Below are 18,109 nucleotides of genomic sequence, written 5' to 3'. Positions count from 1 at the left end.
TATCACTTAAGAGTTCAAGTATTTGTTTCCAAAAACATCCAAACCACTGATTTGAGTACATGTCTGTACTGAGTAATTAATTTGAAGGGTTATTCATTAAATCGAGTAATCCCGGTTCGTATACAAATAACAGCTTTATGAGAAATCAATACAATTCATTGTAAAACAGGCTGTATACAGAGGATTTTAATTAATTACAAATAGTTGATGCTTTCCATGGAATGACTGATCAATTAATGGACTAATTGTCTCAGCTCTAGATTAACATACAAAGAAAAAAAAAAAACAAACAAAAAAAACCAAACAACTACAACAGGTTTTTCGGTGTCAGTCCCAGACCAATTCAACAGTCGACAATCACGCACATTTCTTACAGTTAAAACTCACTCACTTGCAATTGCTTTTCAGTCTACAAATATTCTGGAGACACCGGGTTAAACACAAAACGACCCCCCCTTCTGTGAGGGCTGTCAAAAAGGCCTTCTGCAAAATATCAACTTCAAACTGGAACAGAAGTGGATGCGATGCAGGTGAAATTGAGCTCAAGAAAGCGGAAAATAAGAAAATGGAAAACGAGAGAGGACACATTAGTGTCAAGTGGATTTCTCCTTCAAAGACCTCAAACTGCAGTGTGAGCAGCAGAGAGCATGCCAGAGAGCGAAGCACTGGCACTGCCAACAGGCATAATGGCATTAAGGTTCGCTAATAAAGGGAGAGGGCTGGTCCACCCCCGGGCTGAAACACTGCAGTGTGCACACAAACAGGCTGCCAGCACCCATCCAAGAGCCATTTCCCAAGGATTTGGAAATACACAAAGGCTGGCATCTAACTCCCACGCTCCACACCGCGGCCAGCGTGTACAGGGCGGGTCTGTCAGGAAAAGCTGCTTCCTCGGGCTAAGTGTTTAGCAGCGTTTGTATGTGCCAGTCATCAAGGGCCGAGAAAAAGCAAGCCATAACAAGATCAAAAAACTTACAACATCTCGTTTATCTCATCTTGGGTAAATTTGCTCTATTCATGCTCGTGTCTTTGTTTCTGATGTAAACACAGGACTCAAAGGCCAGGGATTGTCTGGACCGACCTCAGCTTTGGATTATCAACAAAGCCAAGGGTTTGCTTAAAAAGAAGTCCAAACTCCCCATTCCAAGTCCACTGATTGCAGCGGATGCTTACATGAAACAACAAAGATCAGCTGCCTAATTTCACCTCAAACACTGATCCTTAATGCACAGAAGGACCCAGGCTAACAGTTTGCTGGCACCATTAGTCGATTTATCATGTTTAAGAGCTCCGATTATTAAAAACCAACAATCCCTCCTCTTCCACAATTGGACATTCAATGTGGTGTGGTGTGGCTAAGGGAATGTGTCATTTCTCTCACAACAAAGCCACAGCGCAAATCATGAAAAGCAAGATTTTAACACATTTTCATGAAAATTACTGATTAAAATAACTGAATATTTCACAGTTAGGGAAGGGATTTTTTTTTTTTTTTTTTTTTGAGAAAAGGAAATGAGTAATTCTGTCATGACAGAGCCACAATAGACAATGATGACGACAATGATGATTTATTATTTATTTATTTATTTTTATAAACGCGTAGGCCACTGAACATGTCTGAAATCAGACAGGCATCAGCACAGGATTGAGTAGACGGCGTGTAAAAATAGGCATTTTCGCAGTGGACAGTCACAAAGCGCTGTTCCTGGCAAAGACCCTATTTAAAAAAAAAAATCCATAAGCAGCGATTATGTAGAGCTCCGTGATAATACATAACCAGTGTTACTGCTCGCATGTTAAACTCTCCTATATGGCTTTAAAAAAAAAAAAAAAAAAAAAAAAAAAAAAAAAGGAGCAATGAAAGGCAACAATGCCAGTCAAAGCTCCTGTTGGCTTCCCAGTTTCCCCTCGATAAATGCTGCAGTGCACCGCCGCCATCTTACTTCTCTATTCTCGCCCATGTAATACGTGGAGGGCGTTTGTGGCGTTTTGTTTTCCCGCAGAAACTCGCATAGTCGCTATTTTATTTTTACATTTTTATTGTATTTAAAGCCCCGTCATCCCAAGCCTTTATTATTATTAACGAGAGAGAATTACGTTTTTACTTACACTTACAAAAAAAAAAACACCCAAACAACAACAAAAAAAACAAAAAACAAAAAAAAACACGCCCACTGCCAATAAATTAGCCCGGGGATATAGAAAATGAGACAATACGCTTTTACGTTTATTCACCGTGATTAGCATAACGAGATTGAATTAGCGCAGATGACCACTGGACAGGAACAGATTCCGTAACCATCTGCGCAGTGTCACTGGCTGGAAAAGGTTCGCTGGCAAACCTGACCGGTTTGTAACGTTGTAAATCACAACAAAACGAGCAGTTTCTCAGTTTTAACGCAACATGAGGGGAAAAAGGGAAACACATCGGCCACAGGTTTAAGTCAAAGGATTCGGAGCTTGTCTCCTTTGTCACAAAGACTCAGTAAATGAAATTAAATTACACTTAAAGCGAGGGTATTTAAATTAAACTATGTGAATACATCATTTGCTTCAAATTGTACTTGTTAACAACAGACAGTGAAGAATAGTAATGAAATAGCCCAGTGGATACGCGAAATTGTACTAAATATTCACGTCGACTCTGATTTAGGAATCCAAAAGAATTCATGTTTAGCATTCAAGTTAGCTTGATTGTTTTACATTAAACTTCCGGTTACAACCTTCAACACAAAACAAACTGCGCATTTATATTCAAACACACCGTGTTAGGAGCAGTTTTATAGGACAGAAATGACAGCTTGCTGTTGATGGATCGGTAGACACAATAAATTTATCTACAACGATTCAATTCCTTCGTTTTTTTTAAATATTAAACAAATCTAGTCTAAGCTTTACTTTTGAAGGAAGAACAGTTCAACTTCCGGTCTCCTTTTAGCTACCTCTAGCTCACTTGACTCAGCCGACATCAACAATATGGTGGAGGGGGGTAAATGCTACAAATTCTCGCACATAGGGGAAAAAATGAAGCTTTTCTCTTACCTCGACAGCCAGAGCCGAAGCCGCTACAACCAGCAGCAGTAAAGCTACTCGGTCCCCCATGCCTTTTCGCTAAAACAACGCTCCTACAGGCTAGCGTTACACCGCACCGTTTTCTAAAGCTTTGCGTCAGGCGAGAAAACGAGTGTGCTCAGCGCCGGTGTCTCCCGTTGTCTGATGGTGAGCGATACCGAGGCTGTACAGCTGCTCAGCGCCGGATCACCTGACCACGGCAGAGTGGGATTAACACACACACTCACGCGCTATATTCCCGGCGCGCACACGTTTGTTTAAATCTCTTGTTGAGCTAACTCACACGCGCACATAGCCTACTTGCGTGCGCATGTTCCCTTTTTTTTTATTTTAGAGCAAAAACAGCCCCCAAGAATTCCGTTTCTTTTAACTGAGAAAAATAAATCTCCCAGTATTAGTCATTATGATTATTATTTTAATGTTAGCCTTTCTAGCTTACTTCACTGTATTGAGCAATTGTAATGCTGCTATTATGAGTCACTGGATTATATTGTGAATGTTATTTGTATTCCTGTTATGAGTTTTTGTTATTAGGAAAACATATTAAACACAAAAAAACTCAATAAAACAAGTTGTATTATTAATCATAGTGTAAAGGAATACTGGAGTTAACACTTTAAAAACATTTTATTTACAACAGTTATTGGAAACAGTAACAAAGCACTTTATTTACCTCACTATATTTATTACATGGTTTAAATCCTTTCCATCATTCACAGTCAGCCTGGGAAAGCGACCTCATTGTGCTATGGCTGAGGTCACTCTAGATTAAAATCTTTAAATCAGCCTTCAGCTGTAATTCCACCATGAATCTGTTACTGTGGCAGTTCAACAATTTCATAAAACACAACAGAAAGACATGTTTCTGTTTCAGTGTGACCACAGTTCATAACATGTTTTTTCAAGTAAGACAATAACAACAAAACAAAAAAACGTTCATTAATCCTTACAAGCCATCCACGCCATAAAGATGGGCATTATTATGAATTATATTCAAGTCTTTATGTGACAGGTCCAGACCTGCATTTAAAAACAGACTTAATCATCAATGTACTCTTCAGACACTGACATAACTCAAGATTAAAACAAAAAAAAAAACCCATGAGGGCTTGATAACTTTCTGTAAGTCTACACTGTGTCTGTGTCCAGGAAAGACTCTTTGCCTCAAGTGATACGAGCTTTTCCCCCTCTGTGCTGACAAAAGTGATCATTTGAATGGTGCACTGCCTTTAATGTGCACAGGTGTGGGGGACGGATAAGGGATATTGGTTATTAGCAGGCAAAAAAGTACCAGCTGCCGGCCAGCAGGGCTGCTAACTGTTAAGTCTATCATCAGATGAGTTGAGGCTCTTTGGCCAGCTTGACCCACATTTGTCAAATGATTACTTCCCCACCACGTCCTCAACTACAGAGCAGCAGAAATACGGGAAAGCTGAACCGAGTGCTCTGGCCTGCCAGTTAGATTTGTGTTTCAGTGTGGAAATTTTTGGTGGTCACACCCAAATTGCAACACCAGCTCGCTGCTTCGGAGTTCGGAGGTGCACAGCCGTCTCTGCGAATCTGGGCCGTGGCAGCATGTTTAGCGCAGCAGGGATTCACTTTCGGGTGTATCCAGGGTAAGGAGGCGGCGGGGAGTAGTTAGCTGACCTAGGCTGTGTTGGGGTGTAGGGCGGGGGATGAAGGGATGGAGGGTACATCTCACAGTCGTAGGTGTATGGAGGCGGTGGACCTGTGTGTGAGAACAAAATTGACAGTAAGCAGGCTGGTAAAAAAAAAAAAACAACAACAACAAAAAATCAACTCAGTTATTCTGTAATAATTACAGGCTTCACATTTCTTCCATATTCAATATGAATGAGGCCCACTGAAGCTCAGGATGCCTGCCCCAATTTTACTGCAGGTTTGACACGACAGTTGCACCCTCTAGTGGTTACATAGAGAAACCACATTCTTTGGTGCCCATGCTGAACGAAGGAAGAAATGGAAATACTGTAAAAAGGCACTTTAGTTGACCCCGTCTATCAATTTCACTGAGGGAACTTGCATTATTCACAAGAACAACAAAGCTGCAGATATAACAGAAAGGGGGTTAAGAGGTTAGAGCTTGCTAACAGTCACATAGTGGTGAGTAAGGACTTTATTTTAAAATGACTAGCGCTGATAGGGAAAATAAATAAAAAATTAATATCAATCGAAAGTGACTCACTTATGGGCTTGGAGTAAGCAAATAATAGCAGCAACTACTCCTCACACCCAGTGGAGAAACAAGTGTACGTTCATCATACAGTACATGTACTGACATTGCACTGTGCTGTATTCATGAAACATGATCAGAGCTGCAGGGCAGTGTGGCGAGCTCTCGGCCAGTGTAACATGAAGGTGATACGCAGAGAAGAATGAAACATAATAAGTAATGAGCCCCAGAAGGAAAAAAACAAACAAAACAGTAGCATTCCTTAGGCTGGAGAGTATCATAGAACACAGACTATGATGCGCAGACAATGTACCTTGTGAGAACAAGGTGGAAACATTGTTGCCATTTTCTCCCTCTTAAGCAGGAACAGAGTGTATCAGATGTGGAGCTCTGAGAGCAGTGAGAAAAAACAAGCATAGAATCTAGCAGGTAATGAAAGCTATTTAAAGAAAAGTACTTATTTGTCTATAATGATTGAATAGTGGCCATGGTAAATTTGTTTGTGGTCCCGGTGGAGCTTGTAACATAATACGCCCCTTCATTTTTCTTTTTCAGTTTTATTTTCAGGTGTCGCCTGAGGCCAGTAGATAAGGTTTCACCATACCGAAATCAGTGTAGCAGCCTCATTTGTGTGTAAGTCATCATGTAGACCCAAATCAATTACTTAGACTGCTTCCTGATAAACTATAGTATAAATAAAGTTCTAATACTAATAATATATTCACATATGACAGATTTGTTACAAACAACTGAGCAGCATTAACTAATAAATATCCTTAAAATGTTTGATTAATTTCGTTGTACCACTTTTATTACTGTTCAATATTGCCCTTTAACAGTTATAACAGTAATAGTGCACATATGCTCCAGTATATAGTATTGTTCTGGTGCCCAATCTAGAACCAGCAGATGCAGCCCACAAAATGTGTGTCCCAATGTTGTTCTTATGGGAAATATCCCAATTTTGGCTGCAAATGCTGCGTGCCATTCACACTGAAAAGCAGACCAGTTCTGATATGGAGCAAACTCAGAACTGGTCCAGTACCAGGACCATTTTGGTATAAAAAAGGCAATAGTTTGTCCAGAAGAGAGGCTCCAACTCCAATATGCTTTCAGCACTGTCTACAGCACATGTACCAGAATAGGATCAAAACTAACTAGCTTGAAACCCCGACCCCATCATTAACATTAATATACATTTTAGTTTAAAAAAAATAATAGTTACAGCTATCAGTGTTCAACAATAGTAGAGCCTGATCGATATAGGATTTTTAAGACCGATACCAATATTTAATGATTTAATTCTAGAGTGTGTTAAATCTCACCACTAGATGTCAGTAGAGTGCAGATTGCAGTCAACTAAGTTCTGTTTTCTTACCCCTACCAATACAGGCAGATAATACTAGTTATGGTGGCCGCTATACTACAAACACACTAAATTTAGATCCCCCATAATGGCCACAGACAGCCAGCATGTTTCTAATACTGTTTGTACAAATTATTTAAATAATATCAACACTTAGCAATGACTTCAAAACAGATGTGATCAATTAAATATTTTGCGGTATTTTACGTTTTTACCTCAAAGTCTGATCACTGTTCATCTGTATTGGGTGTACTAAGACAACAAAAGCCTCAGCCTGACTCAGACTGGATCTGCCCCGGAGTCTCGTGCTGTGTGGGTAGACCATCAGTACATTGTTTATCTCAGCTGTTGATATGCCAGAGTAAAGTGTCCACGTCTACTCTGGATGAGGCTTTGAAACTTTGTGAAAGGAGTTCAATACAGGTTGCTGAGTCAGTGAAGCTCACTTGTGAAGATGACAGTGACACCTAAGTGAGTTGTTGAGGATATCCTAAACTTTTTTGTCAGTAAATCTTGCACTTTTAGCTGTTATTAGCTGGTGTTGTAATTACCCCTGTCAGAAATTGTACCGCAGTGGCACAACACTGGCTCGTGGTCAGCTGTCTGGAGAAGGGAGGGTCACATGTCTAATCTGCTGACAGTAAGTAATTGTGACAATATCTGGAATAAATAAGCACGTTTATGCACGTTTCTGTGTGTTAGAGCACTGATTTCAGTTCTGGAGCTGAGGCTTTAGGCGAGAAGGAAGAAGATGAGATTTTAATAACATGTCCCTTTCCTTTACGTTTTCACTTCTTTGGTGAAGAGGACTACTTCTCAGTTGATAAAACAATATTATGATCCTTCATATCAAGTCTGACGGTGCAGACACAAATTGAAATTTACCTAAGCGAATGCCTGTTTGTTTTCCCGGTATACACAAATGGAGGGCACTCCTGAGGGCAACACTTGTGACATAGTTGAAAGGTGTTTCTCCTCTCTTCTTTACTTTTTCATTCATTCACTGCCAACAGATCATCAGATAGCTTCATCATATTAGCTATTTGATGAAAATGATGATAGATGACAATATTGACCTATTGATAAATCTTTCTGTCTTAAAGAGTAAATATCTAATTCTCTTGCCCCTTGTATGCAGTTAAAATCCAATTAACTTGATGTATTTTAAAATATATATAATGCAGTAATAATAGTATAGGACACATCAAGTTGTGTGGTTGTGTGTACTGTCCCACCTGGATAGCCCTGGGTCACAGTGCTGATGTTATAGGAGGTGCTGAACACGCCGACCCGTGCACCACGCCCGTTCTTCATGCACATGCACACGCACAGGAATAAGGCTGCCACGGCCCCCATCAAAAACACCACACCAAAAACAATACCAGAGATGGCAGTGCCCCTGGAAAAACAAAAACAAACACACACACGTGAGAAAGGAGGCAGCTGTCTCCAACAGACATGCTACCCAATATTTCTAAGGTGCTGCCATGGAGATAAACTGCAGCATCTGATGTAACTCAGCTGTGTGTGATATGCGTGTGCCTGTGACCATGTGACTGCGGAAGATCTTGTGAACTGGCACTGGAAAATAGAAAAAGGACTCATCGCTGACAGGTTTGTTACATCTTCGTGGTCAGCATGAGTCAACATGTCAGCCAAGGCTGCTTTGCAAATTATGAATATAATCAAGCGTTAAAAGGTTATCAGATAGAATTAGAACAAATATACACATAAGATGGAGGGAAAAAAATAAGGATACAGTTACTTTCTTACAATTACCATCAATTCAGTTTAATTTCAATTCAGTTTTATTTATATAGCACCAAATAAGAACAACAGTTGCCTCAAGGCACTTTATCTTGTAAGATTAAAAAAAACTAGAATAACCACAAAAATCAGACAATCCCCTATGTGCAAGCACTTGGTGACAGCAGGAAAGAAAAACTCCATTTTAACAGGAACCTGCAACAGAGCTAGGCTCAGGGATGGACAGCCATCTGTCGTGACGAGTTGGAGGTGAGGGGAGAAAGACAGGACAAAAAGCATGCTAAGACTTTAAAGGTCTGGAAGATATGTTAAAGGAGACCTACATCCATCCTCCATTGGTTGTCGGGGGGCTGGAGCCTAATGAGAGCTTGGGTACAGCCTTAGCAGGCCACCAGTCTATTGCAGGGCTAAAGGGGACATGTTAAACCCTCACTTTAAGCCAATGTACTTCTGATCGGCTGCCCCTCATAAACAAAAGATCTGAACTGGGCTGACCATATTAGGGATATCTGCTCTCACTGACATTACATGGAGCCAAATATTTTTTTAAAACTGCCAATTATTTTTTTTAGACCAGTCTGAAGCCTGAGCCCTTGACTTGCAGGGACTATTTGCACATGCAGTGACATGATTTAAAACCGGCCATAAAAATATAGGAAAAGCCCCCAGGTCCCCTTGTATGCGCTAAAGCAGCTGTGCTGTGCAGATCGACTGAATGTCTTCTGAATAGCACCCACCTGAATGAGCTCTCTCTCCTTTAAATAACCTCCACACTTTAAACGCAGGCTGAGAAGGAGGTGTAGATTCCAGTCAGAGACTCAAATACTGGGGGCTTTCTTAGCCAGCATTTACTGACTCTCTCGCTAATCAGCAGATTAAAACATTGACCTCTTTTCTACGCTTTTAGCACCAAACTACCTAAGCACGTCAAGCTCTTCCTTCCACTCTTTGTTTTATGGTGGTAGAAAAAGAAAAAGAAAAAACAAACTAAAACAACAAAACAGTAAACACAGACATCGGATAATGCGTTCTCTTATTTCCAGTAGGATCCGACACAATACATGTAATGTGACCGTGAACTGATGGGAGATAATTGCGGCTTCCTGGCAACCAAGGCTGTTAAAGGCCGGACAGCTACACCGGGACCTTGAGTCAGTCCTTAATTTATCCTGATGAAAGTGTCTGAAAAACAGATTTGCCAGCGGCTACACCTGTATTTTGTTATCAGCTATATTTAGACACAAAAAAGGGAAAGGGTGATGGCAGTCTTAACACCACTGCTAGATATTTTTGCCTTTACAGAAATCAGGACCTTAAAACTTGAGAGAACTCCAACAAAAACACTGTCTTTGATATCTTTGTATTGCTTCCGGTGTATGTGGGGTGACTTGATACTGTAAATTGTGGTATCGACCCGATACCAAGTAAATACAAAGTATCGATCCTGCTGCGCTAGTATCGATCCAGTACCAATACCATTAGCACCGTTGGTATCGATACTATCGATATTTGGATTAATCCCCCACCTCTACTTACGAGAGGACGTCTCCCACATAGGCGTAGTAGGAACAGCAGAAAGGCGGCGACCCATCGCAGCAGTACTCTACGCAGCCCTCACACTGGGCCTCGCTGCCACCTGTAACACACACAAAAGCAACCACACACTGGTTACAGACTGCTAATGCAGGATGTCATAGGTTTGTGGAGCAAAAGAAGTGTGAGTGGACAAAAAGATGAAGCCTGAGAGAGAGTCCCTTCGATGAAATAGTGGAAACAAAATCTCACAGAGCATTGTCAAGGTGTTAAGCTGCCAGTGTACACTTCAAAAACTTCTTCATTCAGGTCTTGCCAACACTTTTTGATCCTTTCCCATCATGAAAAAACAAAAAAAAAACAAAAAAAAACTTCAACACTATAATGAAACCTCTTATGAACTAACCCCTAAGCACACAACCTCCAACTGGCAGCTTCTATTTATATTTCAAGACTGATTTAAAGGCACTGCCTGTGTTAAATGCACCTGCGGAGCATTCAGGGAAAAAGAAAAAGAGAAACACACACATTAGGGTTTTGTTTCAGTGCACTCAGCCAACCCTGCTTGCCTCCATCACAATAATGTTTCTTAATATCAGCCAGCAGGGACAAAAAACATTTTAATTCAGTCTTCGACTACAAAGAGAAATATCACAATTGCCTATGAAAGAAGAACCTCCTGATGGCATAAAACAGGAAGGCCACGTGCCGTTCAGGGTTTCACCATTGAAAACTACATGTGCACGGTTTATTTTCCCACACGCAGGCTGGACCGAGGTGGCAAAACAGCCCACGTGTCCCACCGGCTGAATCAAACACTGTAGGCTGATGTAGGATGACAGACAAATCTGTGACACAGCAAAAAAACATAACACTTTTCATATGATGACGTACCTGTAATATTAAATTTAGATCGTGTTAGGATACCAGAACCTTCCTTGTCTTAAGGTTAAGGTTTTTAAAGTTTATTCCATGGGCTTGAATATAACCCAGCCACTGGTTAATAAACTACATGTGAAATAAAGAAATGACCTATTTTGTAAGTTTTTTTATGACGCTGCGTTACTGTACCTACATTAAAATCAATCCAGTGGTTTCTGCAGCTTCTACCTAATGACAAGAATCTCTTGACTAGCTTAAAATGACTTGATATCCTTCATGACAGCTATGTTTGACATATTATAAACCAACAAGTCATTAACAACTGTTTAAATACAGGCAATCCTTTTTGGTACATCACCAGTCCCAAGCCTGGATAAATGGGAAGAGCTGCATCATGGAGAGTGTCTGGTATTAAATCTTGGTGAGGCATTTGGACACGATGGACACCAGCACCTCTTTTCCACTGACTCTGGGTGTAATCTGGTGCCTAATCTGCAACCGGCACCACCACAAAGTTGTTGTCCCAGAACTGTGTGAGGCAATATTTTGTATTAATCACCTATATTGTGCAACATAAAAAAAAAAGATGAAACCGCTGTTGTGAGTTTCTGTTTGAGAGCTCACAGCTGATTTCACAGATCCATATTCAGTCCTCTCTCGGTTTCTTCCCACCAAAATTACACAAACTTCTTCTAATGCTGCGTTCCATTGTGTAGCCTGTGTACAGGTATGCAACACCCAGGCAACGCGGCACTAGGCAACCACTAGGGACACAAGGCTCAGTTCTCAGAAGTGATCATATGTGGGATGGTTTTTAAAAGGAACTCATGCAGAACTGGCTCTGCACTTGAACAAGAGACTTGACAATAAGCACCAAACAATGCAGTTTATCAGTAATAATAGCACGCCCATAGCTTAGCAGTCCCTTCTGTCAAGGCTGCCATGACTTCGACCAGATAGAAGTAGATCTTTTACACACTTGAGTCCCTCGCAAACCTTTTTTTCCAACTCAGCTGTTTTTCCACTGTATTCAGACTCCAGGAGATAAAACTGAGCCTTTACCAAAACTGATGAAAAAGCAAGAAGAAAACTGAAATCTCTGCGGACCATCAGGCTCTGACTCAGAGACTGCAAATCGCTGGAAAAATGCATTTGGTACAAATGAAGCATAAAGATTAGGCTGCCTATAATAAGACCAGACTCCGGTGTTTTGGGGAGTTGACCGAAGACGTTTCAACCTCAAAAATTTGTTTTTTAGCTATTCCCTGAAGTACCTATTTCCTACAAGCCCCTCAGCTTTGGGAAAAGCCACATTGCTGGAGTTCAGGCAAACTTTAAGAGTCCTCAAGATCTGTTTAGGCTCTCAGTCATCCAGCTCATGGCAGTCTTGTGATGTGATGATCAATAGTGGGTGACCAAAGGGGACAACCTCCACAAGGGTTTAAATACGCGGGTCTCTCCACCTTTTTGTTTTTAGAACTGAGGAAGCCTCTTGGATGGGAGGTCCAGTCACCCTTTTTTTCCTCTCCAAGCTCCTAAGAGCACTCATAACTGTGGCTCTCTAATTAGCATACGATCGTGAGCCTCAGCAATCCACCGGCTGAATTAATTACTCCTTGAGTGGGAGACCATTAGAATAAGATACAGTACAAGTGTTTGTGTATGCGTGATGGATCAAATTAAGATGATTTCAGAGCTTTTCTCCTTCTGCACCGACGCAATTCATGATCCACAACGAGAATTTAACACCCATTTGAGTGAGTGACATTGGCAGGATCTCTTTAGTGTGTGTGTTTGACTAATGTGCTTTATTAACCGTCCCACCTCCCCACCCCAGGGCTCAGCTAAAAAGCATTGTGCACACAGCTGTGCCTCTCTGTGTACTCGTCTCAACCTGCTGCCACGACACCAGCCCTTTTCATCCCGAAGGCTCTCTGTGATATTTGCAGCTTTTTCGCGCAGAAGGTCGGGAGCCTTTCACAACCAAGAGCGCACCGGGGACGCGATTCAGATGAAGGACGCTGCAGAAAAAAAAGGAAAAGAAAGGAAGAAAAAACAAGCATGTGTGTACACCCGGCTCTGCTTTCTCTCAGCAATCACTCACACTCAGACTGTGTTTGCCCAAGGGGAATATGCGCACATATTTCCACACATGGGTTCAAACGGAGGCAGAGAAAGTAGATGAGAGAGGGATGGTTTTACATTACTACAGATGGAGGTATGTCATAAAAAAACGTAATATGAAAATTGGGTAGGGCGGGGTGGCAGGGGCGTGTGCAGCGAAAGTGTGGATTTCCAAATCAGTTAAGCCTTTATTTATTTATTTATCTTAGTTTAATAGATGCTGTCTTTGCAGTGGTGACACATCCTTTTAATTACACACTACCTCCCTGAATCAAATACTTCCATGTCAAATCAATAGGCGGTCCCATTTTTGTTTTTTTTGCAGACCTCTGGTGTGCTCAGTCTGGGTGGTCCCTCTTGAGGTCCTGGCTCCTGTCTCTCCACACGCTGGGAGACAATGGGACCATGTCCTTCACCCCCCCACCCCTTTTCTTTCTTGCTCCTTCTCTCAAATACATACACCAACCCCTCCAGCCAGTCCTCTCCCCTGCCCCCAACCACAGCAGCCCTGTAAGGCACACTTTAACTCAAGATGAAAAGTTTCTAGCAGTTTTCAGGTCTTGACTGTTCTCGGATTTTGAAAATCTCTACAAAAAACCCCAAAACAACAACAACAAAAAACAAACAAAAAACCCCCCAAAACAATCCTCCCCCCAAATGTGCTTATATATTAAACAGTTTCCTTCCTTTCCAAACGTTTCATTGCGCTCGTCCAGGGGCTTATTTGTACGGCTGGAAGAGCCACTAAAGCCACCTTAAAGGTGACTGGGAGATGAAAGTGTTTTAAACGATTAAAGTAGAAACTCACCGGTGAATAAACAGAGTAGCAGCGAGTTCCACTTCCATCTCACCGCCTGCGTCCTCCTCCTCCAGAGGGTTTCCATAATCTTCTCTCACCGTGTGCCCACTTTCCCCCCCTCTCTGCTCTTACTTTCTCAATCACAGAATATAACAAAAAGCGCTCATTTACACTGCCTGGTCTCCTCACCTATACGGCTCTCCCAGTAGCATTGCCTTATCCCTTCGCTCCCCCCGAAACAGACAGCAGTTAGTTGGGTAGGGTACTTGTTTAAGCGTTCGGTTTGCTCCTCCACGTGTGAGCGTCTTTTCCTGCCCTGCTGGGTCTCGTTCTCACACCTCCGACTGATCGCCAAGGTTTTTTTTTTTTTATTGTCCTGCCCTCCCCCTGCCATCCCCCTTCTCTCAAATTACCCTGTTGAGTTTACACCAGAGAGAGAGACACACACACACACACGCAGAGGGATACGGGCTATATATAAAAGCTTCTGGTCGACACTTTCAAAATAAAATTAATGGATGGGTTTTATTTTTATTTGTTTGTTTGTTTGTTTATTTATTTGTTTATTTATTTATTTATTTTCACCCGAACTATATATATAAAAAATCAAGCTAAAACCATAAGCCCAAGTGGAAGACACCCTTTTATCTCACTTCTGCCAGACAACAGAAAGTGGTAGTTAATATTAAATTCCGATTTTTATCATTTAAAAATGTTTCACGCAAAAGTATTAATTAGCTCGAGAGGTCTTAAGAAAAATACATTTCAAAAAGAAATATATCTTAGTTTTTCCATATGCATTGAGTGTGCTGTCATATAAATTTTTTTTTTTAAGATTTCAGAATAAAGGCTCAAAGCCTTTGAGTTTTGTAGTTGTCTTCATGATACAAGCTTTTTTTCTAGCTCTATAATTAGTTACCAAATCAATACAAGGCCGGTATTCCAGATATGAATAGCGACACCCATAGTTTTAACTTATAAAGGCAGCTTACGTAGGGGAGAGCAGTTTGTCATGATTTATGAGATGATTATTTTCCACGATAATTAGTTACAACAATAAAACACAACTTTCAGCTTTTTTTTGTATTTTGAAACTGAGTTTTTTGAAGAGCTGGAATTAAAACGCGCTTGTCCCGGAAGCACTTCGGGTCCGCACTGTTATTTAAATGTGCTATAGGCTATAAATAAAAGATGGATGTTCCAACAAAAAATTATTATTTTAACACAATTCATTGCGCTTCATACTGAACTGAGAGGATAGAAACAAAGTATCGATCCTATCACGCTAATATCGATCCAATACCAATACCAGCATTGGTATCAATACTATCAGTGGATCATTTCACATGCCTCTAATAATTACTTTCGTTTTCAGTTAATTCTGTCTAAGGCTAGCATCACCAAACCAGGAATAGCAATGCATTTTATTAAAAATATTGTCATAATTAACAACATTTTCTGCAATTTTCACTTTGCAAAGATGACCTGCTGAAGCTCAAACTGAGAAAGGTGACTCTGAACATGACAGGGTTGTTGGTATTTGCATGTTTGGTATGATATTTTAAAAAACTGCTGATCTGGTGGGATTTTCCCATGCAACCCTCTCTAGGGTTTACAGAGAATGGTCTAAAAGAGACCAATGAGTTCACTGTACTCAAATGATCTCCGCAGTCACCAAGTATCAAGTCAACCGGGCACATTTGGGATTTGGAGACTGGAGACTTGATTCATGAACAATTAAGGCAGTTCTAAAGACAAAACAGGGTCCAACCCTGTGCTAGTCACATGCCACTAATAAAGTGTAGGCCTATACTGTCAACCTACGCACTTTAAGACTTGTTTTGACTTTATAGCACGTATCCATACAAATCCTCACTACTGAATTTTAGTAGTCTGGTAGTCTGGTTGCTATGTCTGGTAATTATAGCAACTCAGGTGTTCACGCTGTGGTAACAGTTGATTAGGAATGAGATGTAGTTAGCGATATTGGTATATAATGAATTTTACAGCCATTGGTGCTTTTACTTTGAAGGCACTGTCTGAGTTCCTGTTTTATCTTCGTTGTGACCGTCAGCCTGGTGCGGAGAGAGAAAAGTGCACGTGTTTTGACGTGCTCGCGCACACGCTTGTCCTCCATTCATCTCAGGCCGCAGCTTCTCGTGCTGCCGTCACATCACGACTTCTATTGAGATGAAAGAGGATAATGACCCACGGCGGCACGATACACCGCTTCACACCTGCCTGACAACACTCGGGATTTTTTTCCAGCAAGCGAAACAACACGAATCACACACGCTTAGATCAGTGTCAGGGACAGGGGAACACAAAAAGTTGCACAGCCCCTCAAACTCAGGGGTAGGGGGAGTCATTAAATCTGGTCTGTGTTTCAAGGCCTCTGCCTTCTGAGTAATCTGCTTTAAATAGCAGAGGCTCTTATTTTCACTCATGAGATCCCAAGCATGGATAAGAGGGTATTGATCGAATCTATATATGCAGGAAAAATTATGACCATGACAGCAGAAACCATTATTTAGGGGATTATATATATCTGATCACATGACAGAATAAAGGCAGTATATGTAGGGGAGGGGAGGGCCATTATGGCACCTTCAGCCAAAAGGGTAAGGCCGCCACCCCCATGCACCCCCCACTGTGCTGGGAAATTTGGTCAGACATAACAGTTGTCCTTTTCTGCTGACTTCACCACATCAAAGCTGATTATTTAAAGGGACGGTAAGTATCCCCCCCCCAAAAAAGAGCATTTTCCTTTGGTATATGTAGTGCTATATATAGATCAGGGATGTCAAACTCATTTTAAATCGTGGGCCGCATACAGCCCGGTTTGATCTTAAGTGGGCCGGACCAGTGAAACCTACTTCAGAAATCTTAAGATAAGAAAAAGACGTGCAACTTCAACTGCACATCTCAGCTTTCTAAAGAAATCCTGAACTCACTTTGATGTAGTATGAATGGCCATTGGGGAGGTCTTTATCAGTAGAAAAAAAAAAAAAAGAAGTCCCAAATCAAGTTTTCCAGAGCTCCTCAGTGAGCCAGATTGTAGCGCTGGGCCAAATCTTGCATTTGAAACCCCTGATCTAAAATGTTTGGATAGGAGTTCCCCATTTTTTGGAGATATTGGCTGTATTGGCACATACATACATGTCCATCCATCCACTCTTGCTTATCCAGTTCAAGGCCGAAGACTTTGGGGAGTAGAGTGTTATCTTTGATGTCTTAGGACAAAAGGTGGGGTACACCCTGGCCAGGTGACCAGTTTACCACAGAAACCAGCGTACCAGTGTGAGGTGATGGTCTACCGTGCTGCCCTACACTTGAATACAATGGAGCTAAATGGCACTAGTCATATGTGTTAAAAATACATATGATCCAGTTTTCCTTTCCACCAAACTACGCACCATCCACATCACTCTGCAGCAGTGCGAAGAGATGTGGCCAGATGCTAGCAGTGGCGTGACAGGATGTGAACACTAATACACCCCCACCCCCAAGCATGCTTTTTTTGGTTAGTGGATGTAGAGAGTAGAAATAAAATAGTTTCATATTATATATTCAAGAGACTCCAGACATTTTTAGTGTTGATATATTAAGTCACAACAAAACAACGTGGATGGAAACATATCACTACATGCCAAAGAAAAAATGTGCAAACTCCAGTCCTGATTTCAGAAGTATACTGTAGCAATTTGACTTAAACTGTAGAGTTTATTGGTAAATGCATGAATTTATCTAGAGGACTATGAACATTTTCATGTCTGTGCTTGCACACTCATATTGCACTTACTGCACGTACCTACTGAAGTCCTCTTTTGGCCATAATGGGTTTAGATCCTCAAAATATGAATGCAGTTTCTTCTGCAGTTGGGAAAACTGGATCAAATTTGCCATAATTTAAACAAACTTTTACAAGCAACCAAGGGTGGCAAGAGGATGAAGGTAATTTAGTTCTCGGAAATGCCACCCACATCGAGCAGCGATGATTCATAATGCCTTCCAGATGTTTCTTTTAAGCTGTAATGATGTGACGGTAAGACATGTAAAAACAAGCAGGTAAAAAAAGAAGAAAAAGAAGAAGAAGAAAGTAGACATCGGTTTCATTTTAGACATTCACACTGAAGGTGACATCTCCCCCATAACTGTGTGATTTTCTATCAGCTGTAATTTGAGAGGGAAAAAAAAAGGCAAAGCATAAAGTGTTATCACCGTGACCAGTTGTTTGGGCTGGTGACACATTATGCTATTATCAAGATTACAGAGACAGCCAATCTTCTTCTCAACCATCTATAATTAGGGGATAATCATTTCCTTTGTGCTGTACTGGAGCCGACAGGGCGGGAAATCATCTTCCTCGGGG

General features: G+C 41.2%; 2 protein-coding genes across 4 annotated transcripts in view; both read right to left on the bottom strand.

Moving 5' to 3' along the window:
- The window catches only part of appa (amyloid beta (A4) precursor protein a), a 35,968-nt gene extending 32,753 nt beyond the window's left edge, over positions 1-3,215 (bottom strand). For both annotated transcript variants that reach the window (XM_003440864.5, XM_005450040.3), the window contains exon 1: positions 3,043-3,215. In XM_003440864.5, the coding sequence (XP_003440912.1) occupies positions 3,043-3,102 (60 nt within the window). In that variant the 5' untranslated portion in view covers positions 3,103-3,215. The remainder of the gene's footprint in view (positions 1-3,042) is intronic.
- A 1,055-nt stretch (positions 3,216-4,270) lies between these two features.
- On the bottom strand, positions 4,271-14,190 carry cyyr1 (cysteine/tyrosine-rich 1). 2 transcript variants are annotated; one of them, XM_019351140.2, is made up of 4 exons: positions 13,927-14,190; positions 9,936-10,035; positions 7,868-8,031; positions 4,271-4,801 (listed from the first exon to the last, which is right to left on the bottom strand). In XM_019351140.2, the coding sequence occupies exons 1-4, from the start codon at positions 14,129-14,131 to the stop codon at positions 4,668-4,670; spliced, it is 603 nt and encodes a 200-aa protein (XP_019206685.1). In that variant the 5' UTR covers positions 14,132-14,190; the 3' UTR covers positions 4,271-4,667. The 2 variants fall into 2 exon arrangements, with proteins under 2 accessions (XP_019206685.1, XP_013124348.1); XM_013268894.3 differs by having other exon boundaries at positions 13,747-14,067.
- Positions 14,191-18,109: the final 3,919 nt, after the last annotated feature.

The sequence above is a fragment of the Oreochromis niloticus genome, linkage group LG23 (assembly GCF_001858045.2).
Source record: "Oreochromis niloticus isolate F11D_XX linkage group LG23, O_niloticus_UMD_NMBU, whole genome shotgun sequence".
Taxonomy (NCBI): Eukaryota; Metazoa; Chordata; class Actinopteri; order Cichliformes; family Cichlidae; genus Oreochromis; species Oreochromis niloticus.
Note: the sequence above shows the minus strand (reverse complement) of the source record. Positions and strands in the feature narration are given on the sequence as shown.